The sequence below is a fragment of the Macrosteles quadrilineatus genome, unplaced genomic scaffold (assembly GCF_028750875.1).
Source record: "Macrosteles quadrilineatus isolate MER2022 unplaced genomic scaffold, UCM_ALF_1.0 Scaffold_3__2_contigs__length_128488019, whole genome shotgun sequence".
NCBI lineage: Eukaryota > Metazoa > Arthropoda > Insecta > Hemiptera > Cicadellidae > Macrosteles > Macrosteles quadrilineatus.
This window is the reverse complement of record NW_026542596.1, coordinates 64,810,565-64,829,724: the sequence shown is the minus strand read 5'-3', so window position 1 is coordinate 64,829,724 and position 19,160 is coordinate 64,810,565. Positions and strand designations below refer to the sequence as shown.

General features: G+C 32.8%; 1 protein-coding gene across 4 annotated transcripts in view; it reads left to right on the top strand.

Annotated features, from left to right (window-relative positions):
- The first annotated feature begins 607 nt into the window (after positions 1-607).
- The window catches only part of LOC128990414 (tetraspanin-5-like), a 75,245-nt gene continuing 56,692 nt past the window's right edge, over positions 608-19,160 (top strand). For all 4 annotated transcript variants that reach the window (XM_054412767.1, XM_054412766.1, XM_054412769.1 and 1 more), the window contains exon 1: positions 608-827. In XM_054412767.1, coding sequence (XP_054268742.1) covers positions 684-827 — 144 coding nt within the window. In that variant the 5' untranslated portion in view covers positions 608-683. The remainder of the gene's footprint in view (positions 828-19,160) is intronic.

Here is a 19,160-nt window from a genome sequence, read left to right as displayed (position 1 = left end):
AGTTCACCATACGACAACCATCGGAGTAAATAATACTGCGCAGTGTAACCACTTATGTTACTGTAACCAAAATCCGTCTATAATGTCAATACAAATTTATCTTTACAATGAATACCGTATTATTTATATTTCATTCATTATTTTGTTTTAATTATAGTAGCTACATGATAGCTCAAATTTGGAATTTGTTTCTGTTTTACTGTTTGCTTGCTGTTGGCAGTATATTCTTTGTGAACAATGAACAGATGGACAAATTGTTAATTGATAAAAATAGTTAGGTTAAAAAAAATTAAATATTATTACGTAAAGAAATTTATACCAAGTGCAGCTCAAATTATGTTTTTTGTATCTTCCCCTCAATTATGGGAAAAATCAAATCTATTAAATGCAAATAAGAAAAAAAACTTTTGTACATTTAAAGGAAGTAGATTTTGCCTAGAATTTTCATTACGTCAAACAAAAACATCAAAAACAACTAACATTCACTAGCACTATAATACTAATATTGCAATACAATTATATCGAACAGTCGCATTATACGATATATCGATAGTGGTGCGAGCGTGTCGTGAAGGTGATGGTGTTGTGGCCTCAGTGAGCGTTTCCCGACTGGCCGTGTACCACGTCCGTGACGTCACCACGTTCATCGTCGTGTGTGTTATGTGTCAAGCTAGGCCTAGGCCATGAGTACCGAGGCCCACAGGCCGACGGCCAACGGCTTCAAAGTCCCCGTACAACAGTCCGTCAGGAAATACACCAGGAGGGACACCAGTGAAGTCAGCTGCTGCTTGAAGTACCTCATTTTTGGATTCAACGTCTTGTTTTGGGTAGGTGCATTTCACTGGTTTTTAGGTAGTGATAGTGTAATTAAGTGGTATTTGTTTATTGACAAAAAGGTTTAATGCTACCTACCTAAAAATTTTTTTTCTTTGTTGTCTCGTCTTTTGAAGAGCCGAATGCTTTATGAAAATTTGTTTAATCACATTATTTTTAGTAAAGAACATTATCATCTTGGACACTGTTAGATTACGAGTGTGGCTTGTGCCATACTCTACTAAGTAATTACAATTTTAAGATTCAAGATTTAATATATTGAGCATTTATTTCAAACGTGTCCATGTAATGTTAATTTAAATAATATAATATCCAAGTACTGTATATAACAAGTTAAATCGTTAAATAATAATTTAAAGTATTACACACATACTGTAATAGGCCTATTAATTATGTCGCACTTTCGTCTATGAATTCACAGCACTTTAATAAAACAATAAAAATCTAACAAATGTTTATAGCCTAGTGCTGAAGTGAACAATTAGATTTGGTAGCCTACCGTATCGACGTTATACACTTATCTAGTAGGTACCGATAAAGTAACAGTTTATTAAAACTAATTACAGTACCTATTATTTCTGCAAACGAGTAAAAATCTTATGAGAACAAACTTGTTAGGCAATAGGATTTTGATTCTTTATTTAAAAATAAACTGAAAGCTCCACAAATGTGCCTAAGGAAAATTGTATATTATATAAAAATTACATAGGAACTTGAACATAATGAAACTATGTTCTCTGTTATGCGCCACATTTATTTTTATGGTTACAAAAATTAAAATGATAAAATATCTTAAAGCATTACGAAAAGGACACAAATAAATACAATTAATTACTATGCCTTTATTGTGATTCGAAAACCGAACCCAGTAAAATTATAATTTTTCTATTGAGTCAAAATAATATCGAAACAGAAATTAAAATATATAGGCTATTGAAGTAAAATGTTATGCCTGCTGGCTGATGTTGAGCAAGTGATGGTTGTGTTAGTATTGAAAACAAAGTAAATTCAAGGACACGGGAGTTTTGTCCGTCCTTCGCATTATTAATTCATCGATGTTTCAGTTTCCTCATGCTATTCTTTTGATGAGTCATTAATGTTGTTAGTTTAGCCTACCTCGTGCTATGTTGATTAATCCTTTTAGCGAATTTCCCATACGGTATAGGGAATAAGCTATTACCGTACTCATGGTAAGACCTGGACCCGGAACCGATTTACTTTTCCGTTTCGAGGTCCCTAGAGGCCAAAAACACCATCTGTTCAAATTCATATACTGTATATATATATATATATATATATATATATATATATATATATTTATCTATACAAGTGTCCGTTTTAGCACGATAACTCAAGCAAAAATGATCCGATTTTGATGAAACTTGGTATAAAAAGTGTAAACCAACGTTTATTCGAACGAGTTCGCGTAGCATTATAATTTAAGATATTTAAATAAGAAATAAATCTGACAATTTTAAGGGAATAATTTTGTGGAATTCCCGCCAAATAGATGGAAATTCGCTTTGTCTGCAGGTTTGCTGCGGTGGGGGCATTTTTGTTGTTTCAGTTTCTTAATTCTAGTTTGTTGATTCACCTATTTTATTTCTATTTTCCCTATTCAATTACAAATTCCTAGACGCGACATCAGTTTCCTCATGCTACAGGTTTGATAATTATTCGACGTAAATGTACGTTTTCCTATCTATTCGTTAGTTAATTTGATAGGCGTTTCCTCGAAGTTTCCGCATTCCGTTTGTTTGTTGGGTTCAAAATTCCTCGTACAGTGAATGTAAAATTGTTTCAGCATTTAAATAAATTTATTGTAGGCCTAAATTTAATTATACACATCATTCGGAATTACAAATTCGTAGATTTATAGTTAGTTAGCCTTCATTTATAACGATTGTCTGATATCGAACTATTTCGCAGTGGTATTAATTTTAGTTAGCATAAACGCATAAACTATATTTTCCGAGTCCGAAACATGTATGCACATTACAACACAAAATGTTCGCAAAGATGAGAAACATATTGATAAGGCGCATGCCTAGATGTTTACTATTTAGAAGTAAACATACGCGATGATAAATCTACAAACGAGCACAGAAGAAAGACGAACATGGTAAACTAGTAGTAGTTCATATTAATGTGTTAAAAATAAATTACATAAAAGGGGTTTGCAGCCCACTACTTGACGTTGTAACATTCAAAGAAGAAATCCATTTTCCTTTGTTAAAAACAGTCGAACGTTGGAGCAAACAACGAACAAAGCCAACACAACACCTCTACATTGATCGATTGACAAAGCAATCTTTGTATACGTTTCTAAAAAGGTGTGAGATTTGAATTCTGCACAGAGCATGTGCTAAACATTCCTAAAACATCTAGATGATTTGCACTGAGCATGAACAATGGCTTGCTATAAAGTTGGCCCTTTTTAGTAGTATCGAATTTTCTAGTTTCAACATCATTGAACAGTGTTGCACGCATTAATAATATGATGATGACGCGTATTCAACATGTATGATGTAACAATACCCCATATCGTGTATCGTGTCCCAAACTAATAACTAGATACTGCATACATTACCTAACAGACTTAGTCGCCTTTTCACTGCTTAATACGTGTATAATATTAATTTGGCAGTTTTTAGTCTACATACTTAATACTTTTATACTTTTCAATGAAATGGCGAGCGTACAAAGTAGGTATTTTAAGATCACGTTTCTTAGATGACTAACTTACCAACATAGGTATTACACATTATGTTTCTGTCTGTTGTCAATAATTGTTAGTTTCATTAATTAAATTTAAATAAATTTGACTCATAATTTTGTTTTTATTCGAAGTGCTTTTGACAATTTAAATAAGCTTAAACCCCTATTTTTGTTTTGCTTCAAAACTGCACAATTTTGACACCGGACCCCCCACCCACCCCGTTTGCTGGGGGGTATTCCAGACTTCCCGGTATTGGCCCCCCCCCCCAAGGATTTGGTGAAATGACGCCACTGATTACAATAATAAAAATTTTATTTTCTTGATAGCCGAGTGATAGATAAGGTGTTCACCGGAGTCTAAAGCCTGCTAAATTGCGAATGGTTTGGAAAACACTAATCACAAACTTAGGGAACAAAATTTGTTAAATTCAACACATTTGATGAAGGTCATCATGTATAGACGAGCCGAGCGAGTTGAGTTGAAAGAAGCTTGTAAATTAAGTCTGGTGTAACCACATCAAAAGGTTTATTAGATAAAGTCGAGAAGGCTGAAAGAGTCACTGGGTCGGAAGCACATCTAATTACATTGCAGCGTGGTGAAGATGTTTTTAAGTGCATCAAAATTAATATCGTACTCTCGTCCATTTTCACTTCTGACTCACCGTTGTTCCGATTTTGCAAATAAGTCTGTTTTTGTTTTTATGGTGTAATCTGAAGTTAAATTTGAGTTTAAAAAGTTTTGTTTTGACGTTAGTGCCCTACCAACCCTATAAGCTCTTATAACTTCAAAAGTTATTTTTAAGGGGGTTAAAAAACAACGAGTCCAGTTGATTCAGAAAAAACGCTTATGAGGATTTTGGTATCGGAAATGTGCAAATAATTCCTGTACCAGATCGGCTCAATATATTTGTTGATCAGTATAGTTTCCAATAAAATAAAACTGTAAAAAAAATTCCAAAATTGGGTTTGTCACTTGTAACAAACACTCCATTATTTCAACTAGATATCTTCTGAAATGACAACAAACATGCGGATATTTGGGACTGTGCTTTCAAGCAGAACTACGCGTTTATACGTTGATTATTAGGATCATCTTCAAATGGTCCAAAGTCGTTTGGTCCACAGTTTATATTGCCGTTCGTTTGGTCCAAAATCGGTTGGTCCAACAGTTAAAAACTCGTTCGTTTGGTCCAAAATCGTTTTATCCAATTTCATTTGGTCCAAAGTCGTTTGGTCCACAGTTTATATTGCCGTTCGTTTGGTCCAAAATCGTTTGGTCCAACAGTTAAAAACTCGTTCGTTTGGTCCAAAATCGTTTGGTCCAACAGTTAAAAACACGTTCGTTTGGTCCAAAATCGTTTGGTCCAAAAGTACAGGCCAAACTAGAAGTAAAATGTTGCATTGTAGAGTAAACTTATGAAATATACTGTACGTTTATATTGCCGTTCATTTGGTCCAAAATCGTTTGGTCCAACAGTTGTAAAACAGTTCGTTTGGTCCAAAATCGTTTGGTCCAACACATTAATACGAGTTCGTTTGGTCCAAAGTATAAACTATTGCGTCCCTCACATTGAAGGCGTTCAAATATCCGCCGTCGTATACAATAATAATATTAATACAATTTTTGCTTTAAACATGTTGACTTTCTATGTTTGTAACGTTAAAGACGCCATGTTTTGTTGTATTCAAACCACTAAAGCGTACATAAACAAACTTAAAGCTCAATAGTGTATCATACGGTTGGAAATCTTATAAATTAACAGTTTTTATCACATTTGGCGACCTTCTAATATACAGAGTGTTCAGTGGACCAACGTGTTTTAAATGTTTATCATACACCTTAATTTGTATTGTTGTACCGGTACCTATTTACAATGGAGTGTTTACTATTGATCATGGTTGTCTATAATTCTTAATCAAAAGGTTAAAATAGAACATGAAAATTACATTAATTAGCCTACTCATATTTTCTGGACGTCCACAATTTCCTGGTAAAAATTTTGTCTTACAGAATTATATATAAGGATCTTATTTTCTTATTTTAAAATTGATGTTCTTCTGTATAATGTCATATTTAGCAATATAACGTTCCATTACGAACAGTTATATAATCTTAATATTACAGTAACTCTTACAATCATTTCTTATTGCATTATGTTATATCTATTGTACTGGTTGGTGTCTGCCTTTTTGACTACTTTTGCCGATATTTTGTCTTATTATTCAATACTGACAGATCATCACGAGATTATTGTTATACATGTGTATTTAATCATTGGACAATTTCCCATTATGTAATACGATACAGAATAATAAAAGTGCAGAAGGCTTTTACAGTCTATGAAAATGAATGTTAAATAGGCTACTTTTATTTATCATAGACATATCATTAAGGTACATCAATTATAGGTCTACTCTTTGTGATATGCATAATTGTCTGAGACAAACATTCAGGCACGTTGCCCATATTTTTTTTAAATAATAGTGGTTTTCAGTAACTGGATTAAATTTTTAATAATTTTATGAATAAATGCATGATACGTTATAGAAAGTTATTAATCCTAAATTCCAGTTTATTACATACTTTTAGAGAGTTTACTTTGATGCATTTATTCAGCTTAGTGAAAGAATACACAATGGAGTCAGTGAATGTTATTCAACTAAAGAAGTGATGCGCATGTTTACTGGCGCTACTCAGCAACAAAAATCATTGATCTCTCAAAGTTACTTACCCAGATGGTGACATCAAAAAGGCCCAAACTCCATACTATAAACAGTTTCTCAGACCAGAGTCAATTTAATGCGCTTGAATTGTGGCATTTATTCATTCGGCTTATATTTCTCGTAACCAACAGATTGTTCATCTGCAGAAGAAGTTCATTGTGTTCTTATCGTGTCTAAAAACATCCAAACACAGAAACCTTAAATTACAGTAGTACCTATATCTTGACAGATGGTTTGCAGTAGCATCTGAGCCAGTAGAGCCACTGGGGCGGAGCCCGAAAAGATTTTTGGGATAATAATATGCTTTAATATTAATCGGGAATGTGAGCTATCATCATGCCAAATTTAAGCCCAATCCGTCCAGTAGTTTATGCGTGATTGAGCAACACACACACACACAAACACACACACAAACTCACAAACTTTCAGATTTATAATATTAGTAAGATTAAAAAATAAACCATCTGTTTAACATTAAATGCAAACTCAAAGCAAAGTCAATATTTATCCACAAATCTAGGGAATTAAAACGCGTTGTTTTAAGATTGACTGGGGATAAAAAGTAAACATTACACAAACACATTATATATAAATAAATATATATGTATATGTACGTGTTTAGAAATGCAAACATATATATTATTTAGAAACATATCACAAAACAACAAATAATAGGCCTCGGAAGGCAGGCGGTTGGGTTGACGACGTGACGGCGATTATTTGAACGCCTTCTATGTGAGGGACGCAATAGTTCATACTTTTGGACCAAACGAACTCGTAATAGAGTGTTGAATAAAACGACCCGATCGAATGGTCCACAGTGAAACGTACAGTCTATTTCATAAGTTTACTCCACAATACACAATTGTAATTCTGGTTTTGCCAGTACTTTTGGACCAAACGATTTTGGACCAAACGAACTGTTTTAAAACTTGTGGACCAAACGATTTTGGACCAAACGAACTGTTTTAAAACTTGTGGACCAAACGATTTTGGACCAAACGAACTGTTTTACAACTTGTGGACCAAACGATTTTGGACCAAATGAAATACTCCCCAACTGGATCATAAAACGATTTTGGACCAAACGAACTGTTTTACAAGTGTTGGACCAAACGATTTTGGACCAAACGAACTGTTTTACAATTTGTGGACCAAACGATTTTGGACCAAATGAAATACTCCCGATTATTAATTGTTTGGTCGAGCAGAATGCTTCGCTTTTACATTTGCCCAGTTGGATAGAACGTCCTGTTAAAGAGTCTATTGAGTTATATAATTGAATCATACACATTTAGATATTCTGAATAAGCGTTGTCCATTGAGTAAATTTTCACGTGATTAAACCGTTGGTGCGTTAATTCAAGTTATTAAAGTTTATCAAGTTGAGTGTTGTGTTTGATATATACATGAACATGTTTTAGCTCAATTGTTTTTGGACCATTTTTATTAAATTTGTTTGATCTTTTATACTCTGAAGGTTCACTAATGAATTATTGTCATTTTGTAAGTAGATAATTTTCTAAGTAACGGCAAAAGCACTAGCAGTCTAATAGTACAGTAATAGGATATATGAAGTGCAATATAACACTTACTTTTACTTTCCAGTTTTTAGGGACAATTAATTGGTTGGGGTGCACAGTGCCAATTATTATAATAACTTGCAAGTAATATTTTTCCACATTACATCAAAACTGGTTTGCGTTAGATAGGAGAAAACCATTGATAAATTGAGATTTTAGGCCGCCATCATGTATAAAAAGTTTGGTCTTTAAAGTTCCTTATGTATATCTTTCTCTAACTTTAAGTCCCATGCTGCTCGTTTAAAATATCCGCCATACCGTTACAGGGAAACATTTATAAAGAGGAGATAACTTAAAGTCCTATTCACGAACTCGATTTCTTATTCTGAGAATAAATTTCCTAAGTTTACTTCCGACTAGTTGAACAGTTAGGGAAGCATAAAAAGGGTAACTAGCTCAATTATTCCTTACAATATGTCTTCTCTGCGAGTTTTTCCAAATTCAAATAGTTTTAAAGTTATGTTATAGTTTCATTTATATAACTGAGCCTCGGATCAATTGACCGTTTTGTGCAATTTTAACTTTTAGCTAATTTCCCATATAGGGAAACGATTACCGTAGTACCTGCTCATGGTAAGACCTGAACCCGGGACCGATTTACTTTTTCGTTCACCATTCGTTCACATTCATATATATATATGTTTATATATGTGTCCGTTAGCAAGACAACTCGAGCAAAAAATGAATTCTTTATGAAATTTGGTACAAACGTGATTATTCGAACGAGTTCACAAACCAGCATGATCGGATTATGGGAACAGGGGCTTATGGGGGGTTTTATAGGGTAAAAATTGGTTTTCCCATTTTTTGACTCTAAAAAGATATAATTTAACAATTTAATTCCAAACCATTTTGTAAAGCTTAAAAAAATAAATAATTTGGTATATTATGGAGTTGATGTATGCCTAACGGTTACAGAGATATAAAACAAATGTTAGATTTAAAATTCCCATGTTATTCTCATGGAGAATAAACAAACTGTTGTAGTTTACTTGTTTAAGGATAGATTTTTGTCAAATTTGGGAATTTTATTACTATACATACTAAGGTATTAACATAAAACACACCTCAATACGTTTCTTGTAGCAGCAAACCTAAGTTCTCATTAAAAATTAATGATATTGAAATAGGAAATAAATCTGACAATTAAGGGAATATTTTAGTAGGCATTTGCGGTAAAAGAAATTCTCTTAGTCTGCAGGTTTGCTGCGGCGGGGGTATTTTCTTATAAAATTAAGTACTATAATAAAAATATTTAATCAAAATGCTTTTTTATAAATTATGAAATTTATTCAATTGTTAGGCTGAGATATTTTGTATGCCCCTTCATCTTTAACGGCATTCGAGAATCTTTGGGGTGTCAGACAAATTAAAGGCGAACAAATCGAAGTAAATTTGCCTCTTGAATAAAACATGAGATAAATAAGGCATCAGCCCGCTTGTGGATTCTCAAGGAACGCTCTGCGCTCTGCGTGCCGGTCTGGGCTTCATGCAAAGTATTTTACGAGTTTCTGAATTGCCTTTTACGTAAATTACCGGTCGTGAATGACTTCTTTCTTCCTCGTCAATTGTCGAAATGTTTTAAACATAAGCATCGAAGTGTTTCAACGTTTCCAAACAGAGTTCTTCATAGTTGTTTGAGCTGTGAAAATATTTTCGTCAACTAGTTGTAAAAGTATGAGCATCGTGTGATATTGTAACTGCACATTTTTCAACGCACACATAAATTATATCAATTTCAATTAAAGTTATTCGTTTGTTGGTTTTGGGGACTGTTGTTTGTTTCAGTTTTTTAAGGCATCTAAAATTATATTTGCCACAAAACCATCTAGCATTTTATACTTTGATATTATACAAGGAAAAACTATAGCATAATTCAGGGTTGTATGAAATATACGTAAAGGTCCACTTATAAACTATTATAGACTATGAACTATCTGGCTAAAAGATTTCAATTTCAGAGTAATAGTGATTAAAGCCACAGAGAACGGTCTTGTTAGAATAGAAACTAGGATTTTGGTGGTTGAAACCTTGCATGATTATGAGCAGAAAATGATACAAAATACGTGTGATTAAATACGAATCGTGTTCCCCTTCCGTCCTCTCCATGCTCTACGCTTTCCCACCTTCCTCTCCAACAATGTCATCATTACGGGCATTTGGGTGATCGAATACTTATCATCTGGAGAGGTCTCGGGCTGGGGACCTGCGTAGCCTAGTTGAATATTTGTCGGCGCTGAAAGCGACCATGGTCCAGGAGCTCATACGCAGACAGGAGAAGGTAGCTAAACCGTAGACAAAAATATAATATAATATAGACTGCCAAAAGAAGGTTGTAACTATGGATGAAGCTATTTTATTTTCGTTGTTACTTTATACCACTCTACCTCGAGTAACAAACTTTTCTAACACGAGTAAAAATAACTCGCAGTGGCGGAGGTAAAATATTTTTAAAATATTGGGCTGTTTTACATACGTTAATTGGTGGCTGAAAGTTACATTTTGCTGACCATGCCATCTGTCGTCGTTATTTGGGGACCGAGCAGGTTTTTACATCCCTAGGGCCGCAAAATCAGCTGCCCGCTTACTTACTTAAAACATGAATGCATATTAGTCTCCATAGCATTGCAATAGAATTGTTTTATTGTCATCGTTGCCTAGCAACTATTTATTATTATTTTTGCTGATTCCTCAAATTATTTCTCACATAACCTTAAAGTTGTAGTTGTGTTGACTATCAGTGTGCATTATTAGTGTGGTGAATAGTGGTAATAGGGTATATTGTGGTGAAAAATAGCGTTCGTACCACGGACCGAAATGGTTTTGCAGCTCTCGAACGTTATAAGTTCTCGACTACGACTTCGTCTCGAAACTATCTCGAGCCGGCAAAACCTTATTTTCGGCCCTAGGTACGAAATATACTATTACTTGATATAGGACTTGAGAGTCATTAATCTTTTAACGTCCCAATGGTAAAATCTTCGTACTTTTAATCCCGTGGAGTTTTTAGTTTCTTGCACCTGCAATCCCCAGTACTTTTGCCTTCTACATACTAAATGTTTTGTCTGGGGTAAAATTGTATAGGGTTTGGCCACCTTAAAGTAAGATTTAACTATATTTTCAAAACACTCTAACGAGTTTCTTTTTATTGGCCTTGTAAAAAAATCTTAGTATCGTCCATACTACTTCAAATAAACACAATTTTCATCCGTAAGTTCACAAAGTCAGTTTCTTATTACGGGAAAATGATTTCCAAAGATAAAGATAATCTCTTTCAGCAATACCCTGGAGAAGGTAACAGTTTATTTTCCGCGATTCCAAGTCAGTCAAAGATTATTGTTCTCGTTCTATTGTACCCTCCCCCACCCCCTCATATTTTATTCAGGGTTTGATGTTGGCTTGGATGATTTCTTCAAAGCTTAAACTCTCCTTTTCACATTACAGCTTTGTTTAGTTTTAAAAAAATACTCAAAATATTATGAGAAGTTTTATTTTCTTGCATTTGAAAATGGCAATCCAATTAGTTGGGCTAGTTGCAATGGCATTTTGAAACAATCTTCTCTTCTATTAAGAGATCTTTATCAGTATGACATGTAGGGTTGAATTATAATTTAATACTTTTAATACTTTATTTTGAATTAATTTAATTACACCCCCTTTATAGTTTTAATTGATTTAATTCAACGCAATTGCTCGGTGCCCATTTAGGCGGTCAACTGCAACGTAAAAAGAGGTAGTCAAAGAATACAAAATAATTATGATTAGGTCTCGCAGACTATGCTATTTTTGCAGAAATAACATTGTGGTAAATTTTATGGATCATAGAGTAAAAATAAAATTCTTGACACAGTTGAAAGTGTTCTAAGCATATTAGTATTGTCCTTCACATTTACTTTAAATACGCGCAGGTGTTTATGTTTATTGGTCTGAACTAGATTTTAATTTCAGATTTCCAATAGTTTCTCATTATCATTACATTGAGACAGCGACAACTCTCTGTGTGTATAACCTGAATGCGTTCCTAGTGAGATGCATTGTGTTTAGCTGTTACTGATAAATGTCGGCTGTTTCCTCTTCATCATCCATTTTTTAGAGTTCAACCCATCACTTAAGTTGTATTATTAAAATAACAAAAAGTGTATACGCATTTACTTTTGCTAGAGGTCGCCCAGATGGTCGAAAACTTGGCCAAAAATATATAGGCCCTAACGTACAAACTTCTCTATTTTCACCCTCCGCTGTAAATAAAACATGTGATTGGAAATTTGTTTGGATTTTTTGTTTATATTGCGTTGTTATTTTGTCACCAACATAGCAACCCATAAGGTCCATGTAATTGTTTTTAAATTTAAAATTCATTTTTGTGCTTATTTTTGAACCTATTTTAATTTATGAAGGGACTTTGCACATCTACATGAAAATATCTTTCCAACAGAATGCGTAGACTTTACCTGCGATGCACTCGAGCTGAGAAAACATTTTGAAAAGAAACATGCTTGCCGATTAATATATTGATTGGTAAAACATACAAAACTATTGATCCATACTGTGAATTAGTCATAAATATTAATTAACGCAATACTTGTATAACCTTATACATTTTTTATTACTTTTACAATATAAATGCCACAAGATGTTTTTCGGGGAGAAAACGTAACTTTGAAACAAGCTTTTTCTCGCAGTTTTCTTTGAGTCACGAATATCCGAGAAGTGTAAATAGGTCTTTCAGTATTCACCACAATACCACTTTCGCCGCTATTGTTTCTGTATTCACTGTATTTGGGACACAGAAACGGGCAGAATCTACATCAGAGTTTAATTTCAACTTGTATAAAAAATATACAGGCAAAGTAGAATTACCAACTATATTACCGCAACAACTGAAAATAGTACTTTCACCAAGATTTGAAAATGATCACGGTAAACAATTGATATAATGTTATCTAGTCACTCGTATAAATTTCTAATTTTTTCAGAGAGATCCCAATGTGGTGCACAGTTTCACTAGAGATTAGGTATCTTTTACAACTGATGTAACTTGGTTACGAAGACAACCCTCGTCAAAATCAGCTGTTAACGCGGGATTGAAAAGCTATTTTTTACAGGCACCGTCCAGTACAAACAAAATACAACTGCATACATACATTTACACCTCTTTGTAACTTTGTATAAAGTACAGGCATAGAGTATACGTTGTTCCTTATAGATTTATCATCCTTGAGGATTCTCTGAAGACAATATCGGGTTTTTTTTCAATCCGGATTGTGTAAAGATTGGTTTAAGTGTAACAATTTGTAACAATTTATTTGTAAAATATTGCACCTCTGGTGTTGTTTCCAAATAGTAAAGAGGAAATCGTAAAATATATTTATATCCTAAAATAAAAGATATTTAGACGAAATCAGCGTATTCATGAAACAAAAAAGAAAATCGGCTTAAGATCTACAATAGGACGAAAATCCTACGATTCCATAGCTTAATTGGTAACAAAAAAAATAATCACAAATATTCAAATATTCTTGTTAAACTAATAATCTCCCTATTTGCTGAGGATATCAATTATCACAATTGACTACAAAATTTATTTAAATGGCATCGAACTGGAGTAGCCTAGTAATTAACTAATTTATAAAAGTCAAAAGAGTTTTTACCGGAGCAATTATCTTGCCATCGATGAATGTATAATGCCTAAGTCTCCCAAGTCATTAAGAACCAATTAACCTTTTGACAATGATAATTACCCTAATTTAGGACCACCTCAAACTGAACTTCTAATACTGCGGAACATTGTTAATCTCTTTTGTTTGGACTTTTAAAATATTGCCAAAGTATAATCATACATTCTAGTTACTTTTTTTAATGAGTACAAGGTTAATACTAGTTAGTTTTAACCATACATTCTTAATTAATGAGTTTTTTTTATTGTGTATATGCGTTTTGTTTTCCTCGTATACACATAATATGTATGTTCTTTATATCAAGTAAGATTTTGTCATTGGCTTTTAGTTAATGTGAAATAAATCAACTCAATGATAAAATTTCAAATACTAGATTCATCCAATTATTTTATGGAAAAGTAAAAACTCGAAAATCACCCTTCCACTGAATTTTGAATTTTTTAAATTGTCATGTAAAGCTTTACTATTATTTAAATATATTAAACTGGTTTAGGGATTCCTGCAGGACTGAAACGTAACCTTTTATTGGGAGTGAATCAAATTCTTATTTATCCAATAAGTTCAATATCGTTCAAAAATAATCTTGCCCCTACTATCTATGCAATTCAATCAATTAAGTTCTAATGAATTACGATTATAAAACGTATAGTGTTAATTTGTTTTTATTTAGTGTTAATCAAACAAATAATATCGTACGAGACATAAACTACATTATGAAATATTGTAAAGCTTTTGCTATAATATTTTATGTTGTACGTAGAAAATATCCGATAAATAATGTCGAGGAAAATGTTAAGGTTTCCTCAGTGCACTAGTATTTAATAAACAAACCCTCGCCAATATCAATTTTGTCGATGAACCCGCGCAAACAACCCATGTCAGGTCAATTGACATTGCTGAGAATATGAAATTAATTTTTCGAATCAATTCAATCAAAATATCGGAAATTCGCAATCTGCTTATACTGAAATTAATGGAATTCACTGGAGACTGAAATTAACTTTTCACAGGTGACGTACAAACATTATTACCAATTGTTTTCAGTTGCTTAGATTCTGCAAATTAACTCATTACGCGAAATATATGAGATAAAGTTAATTTGAGTTTGTTGGATTTATATATATATTTATATATATATATATATATATATGTGTGTGTCCGTTAGCGCGATAACTCGAGCAAAAATGATCCGATTTTGATGAAATTTGGTACAAACGTGTAAACCTACGTTTATTCGAACGAGTTCGCGATCCAGCATAATCGGACCATGGGAACAGGGGTTTATGGAGGGTTTTATGGGGTAAAAATGTGTTTTTCCCATTTTTTACCCTAAAAACAAAAAATTTTGCAATTTATTTCTAAACCGTTTTGTAGAGCTTAAAAAAAAGAAATAATTTAGTATATTGAAGCGCTGTTGTATGCCTAACGGTCACGGAGAAAATTCAAAAATAGTTTAATTTAAAATTCCCATGTTATTCTTATGGAGAAAATAAAAATTGTTGTAGTTTACTTGTTTATGGATATATATTGATAAAATTTGGCAAATTTATTTATTTCATCCCATACTATTCACGTATGGTCAAAAAACACTTTTTACCTTCCCCGTAGCAGCATACCTAAGCACTTGTTAAATTTAATGTTATTTAAATAGGGAATAAATATGTCTTATTTATGGAAATATTTGAGTAAAAATGTAATCAGACAAGTTGAAATTCGCTTAGTCTGCAGGTTTGCTGCGGCGGGGGTATTTTAGTTTATTTCCGATATAGGGAAGCTATTACCGTAGTCTCATGGTAAGACCTACACTCGGGACCGATTTACTTTTTCGTTTTGTAGCAGGAAACCTAAGTACTTATTAAAACTAATGTTTATTAATTAAGAAATAAATCTGAAAATTTTACGGGAATATTTTAGCAAAAATCCAGGCAGATAAATGATAAACCAGTCTGCAGGTTTGCTGCGGCGGGGGTATTTTTCTATTTCTTATGAAATAGAGAAGCACATTCTTTAGACACTTCAAAATAGAGATCTACATATTATATCTTACAAATACCCATACGCAAAAACTGATATTAAATTTATAATATTTTAACCGACATATGTTTATATTGTAAAAATAATTTATATAAAATATTATAGAACATTTAGAACAAAGTACTTAAAAAATCTATTGCAGTATTGCTCGACAGCAATTTTCCTTTCGCATAAACTGCATTCAAACATTAGATCGAACACTATTCTTGTTTATATAACGCACCGAAGAAAAATGTTATGTAAAGCCTACACAGTTCTTCTTTGGGACGGTACTTAGGTAAAGGGTTAAAAGTGTCACATTTCGTATCCGAAAATTGATGTAGGTTTTAGACTTCTTAAAGAAAGTTTACAAAGATTAGAGCGAGATCCATCTCAAGATTGGGTTTTGGAAATCTTTGCTCGCCTCGAGCGATCCCAGGGGAGGCAAAACGGCTGTTTAAACTTTTAAACTGTTCATTGACTTTACGGAATCCAAGATAAAATTTATCTGTCGCGTCATTTTGATTGACGCTTCCTCAATAGATTTTCAATTGACACTGATGTATTGGCGTGGAGTTTATTTCAGTCTGAGAAGATTGGGATAGTTGGAATAAATATTAATTAAATTAAACTAGCGTTGAACCTTAGACAGTTCCAAAAGTATATAACAATTTACATAAAATAATTTGGTCCTCAGAGCAAATGCAATTATGACACAATCGCATGTAGTTTTTCGACTTTTTTAGGTGAAAACTCTTGTCTATAATCACCCAAATCTGCAGTCGTGTTGGAGTAGTGTAGGGTCAAGTACAAATCCAGTCGATTGCCAATGGGTTTGCAATATGTTGATATGGTTGTGTGTGACATTATAACATACAATATTGCAGCTTGATGGTTCAAAACCCACAATGTACACAAATATAATAGAAAATCAATTCAAATAGATCGTTCAGCTAAGAAAACATTTTCAGTAGGTACCGTACCGAGAAACTCCAACCACATAAATCCATACGATTTATTTTTAATTTTGCAATTACTTATTCAACTAACCGATAAATGATATTATACTTTACGATGTAGTACAGAGTAATATTAAATTAAATTATTTAATATTATTTTTAATGTTAAATGAAATATTTTCAAATAATTAAAATTAAATAATTGTTTTGATTTTTTGTAAATATTTTAAAACTATTTTTTAATATTTTAATTACTTTTAAATATTTTTAAACTATTTTTAAATAATTTAAAATATTTTAAACTTTTTTTAATATTTTTAAATTATTTTAAAAAATATACGGCAAATCTTTCATGTTTAGCGCCTATTTAATGGTAGGTATAAAGTGCTTACAATAAGGGTTTATTACCCCATCAACTCTACCTCTCGGAAAGCTTACTGTCGATAATGTTACTTTGTGTTTGTAGAGATCCATAAACAGTTCAACGACCGGAATAAGGGGACTAATATGAATAAGAGGGGTTTAATCAATACGAAATAATTGTATTATTTACTTATTTCAAATATTCTATGGTATTGTAGAAAGTACGCTAGGAAATGCACATTTTAGTCCATTTTTTACTGCGATGAATTAGTTGAATTACATAAAAGAAAATGAAATATACAGTAGTTATAGATTCCTTATGTATACATGTTGACTGTCGTCGTATCCAGGGGTATTTTGTTTAACCGAGCCCATTCAGGAGTGTATATTGGTCAACAAATTCATGATTGGACTTGGGTTTTAATGGGGGAAGTTCTCAAATACGGAGATAGTGCTCATCCAAGGGACTTATCTTTTTTTAAGTGTGGCATTATTACATAGCTAAAATCCAATGATGTTTGATAGTATTTGGACCTGTGACTCCAAGACGTAAGTCCCGCATACTAACCACGAGAATGATATAGTCGTATTTCTAATTTGCACTATAATCTATGTTACATAACTATTATGATAACATTAACGATTAGGATTTGTGAATCAATCAAATGTACTGGGGAATTTGTTTTTATATGCTCAAATAATAGTTTTTAAATGTTTGTGTAAGGTCGTGCATAAATTGAGCCAAAGAGTTCCTTAACCGCGTCAAGCCCTCAAAGGGTCCCAAAAATGTTCCTTAGTTGCGCCAAGCCCAAACCAGGTAAGGGTGAGTTGCCGGCAGAAGGATTGTCCTTGTTTACATGTCATCCTAACAAAAACTAACCTAACCTAACCTAACCAAACCTAACCTAACCTAACCTAACCTTAACCTACTCAATTATACAGTCAAAGAGGGCTGCCACTTGAGGTAGTTATGGAACGTATCAGGTGGATCCCTGGAGTAGTTGGCGCAATTCAGGTATACCCGACTATTGTAACTGACTAGGGTCAGTTGGCGCAATTAATGCCCGCCCCAATGTAACATGTATTGTTTATCAAATTCTGAGGTTGAAATCATTTATTCAGTTTTATTTTCAAACCTTTCCCACTGCGGCTAGAAATCTAATCTTTTTCACAGTCGTGTGAATTTTTAAGAGTTTTATAAAAACTAGGCAAAACCTATAGTACTGTACGTTACTGGTACCTATTTTTCTATATCCAGCTCACTTAAACAACTTATGCTGTAAGTAAATTCATAGCATTAAAATTAGGAAATCGTTTGTATACTAAACTGAGGAAGCAAAAAGTAGTAAACGAAGAATGTGCAACGCTGATGTTTGCTTTGTTTGAATGCTGACTTTGCTAGTCTGTTTGTTTGACCAACTTTGCATAGCTAGGCTGCATGGCAGTCATATTTTGTACACATGGACTCATTCAATTCCCGAAAAAAAACTCTACAAAATATTCAAGGCTTTATGGTAATCGTTGAAAATTAACTTGTTTCATAACAAGGAATGAAGACTTTTGAAATAACAAATTGACTGTATTGTGAGTGAATTGTTTAGAAAAATTCCTAAAACGATTTTTCTAACAATAATATGATTGGAAAGAAAATCATAAAAATCTTAAAAGTTGATTAACGTTTTTCAGGTGAACGAAAAGGTGTCATTTGTAGAAAAAAGCAGATTCGTATTGAGCTTTCGTCTTTAATAAATAAATATCTTAAATGAACAGAGAACAAAGCGCATTAAAGGGGTATTGACATAACGGCTGTACTAATTTATTTAAATACAGTATCAGGAATCTCGGGTTTAGAGTTATGACTGTGTCGTTCGTTGTACTTGCTAGAATCCTACCCGATCTTCCCGTTACTCTTTTGTAATGCAATTTTCAAGGATTTAACTTTGTAAATTGTCTAATTTACTAGAATACATTTTCTAAACCTCATAGAAAATGTCTATCTACGGTCACACCTGCTGCGAAGCAATCACAAAGATAGCTTGTGTACAAAACCAAGAGAAAAGTCTGCTTTTAAAAGCAATAATAATGCATATAAAGCAATAATTTATTAGTTTTAAAGGAAATTGAAACATTAAAATGTTAAGGAGAAGTTAGCGTGTGCAACACTCAAGGTTCACCACAGATTGAGGCATTATAAGTAAAATACTGAGCTCAATCGTAGTCAAGCATTCTCGTACTTGTTTTTCAAAATGTATATACCTATTTAAAAAAGTATTTGAAAATAAACATAA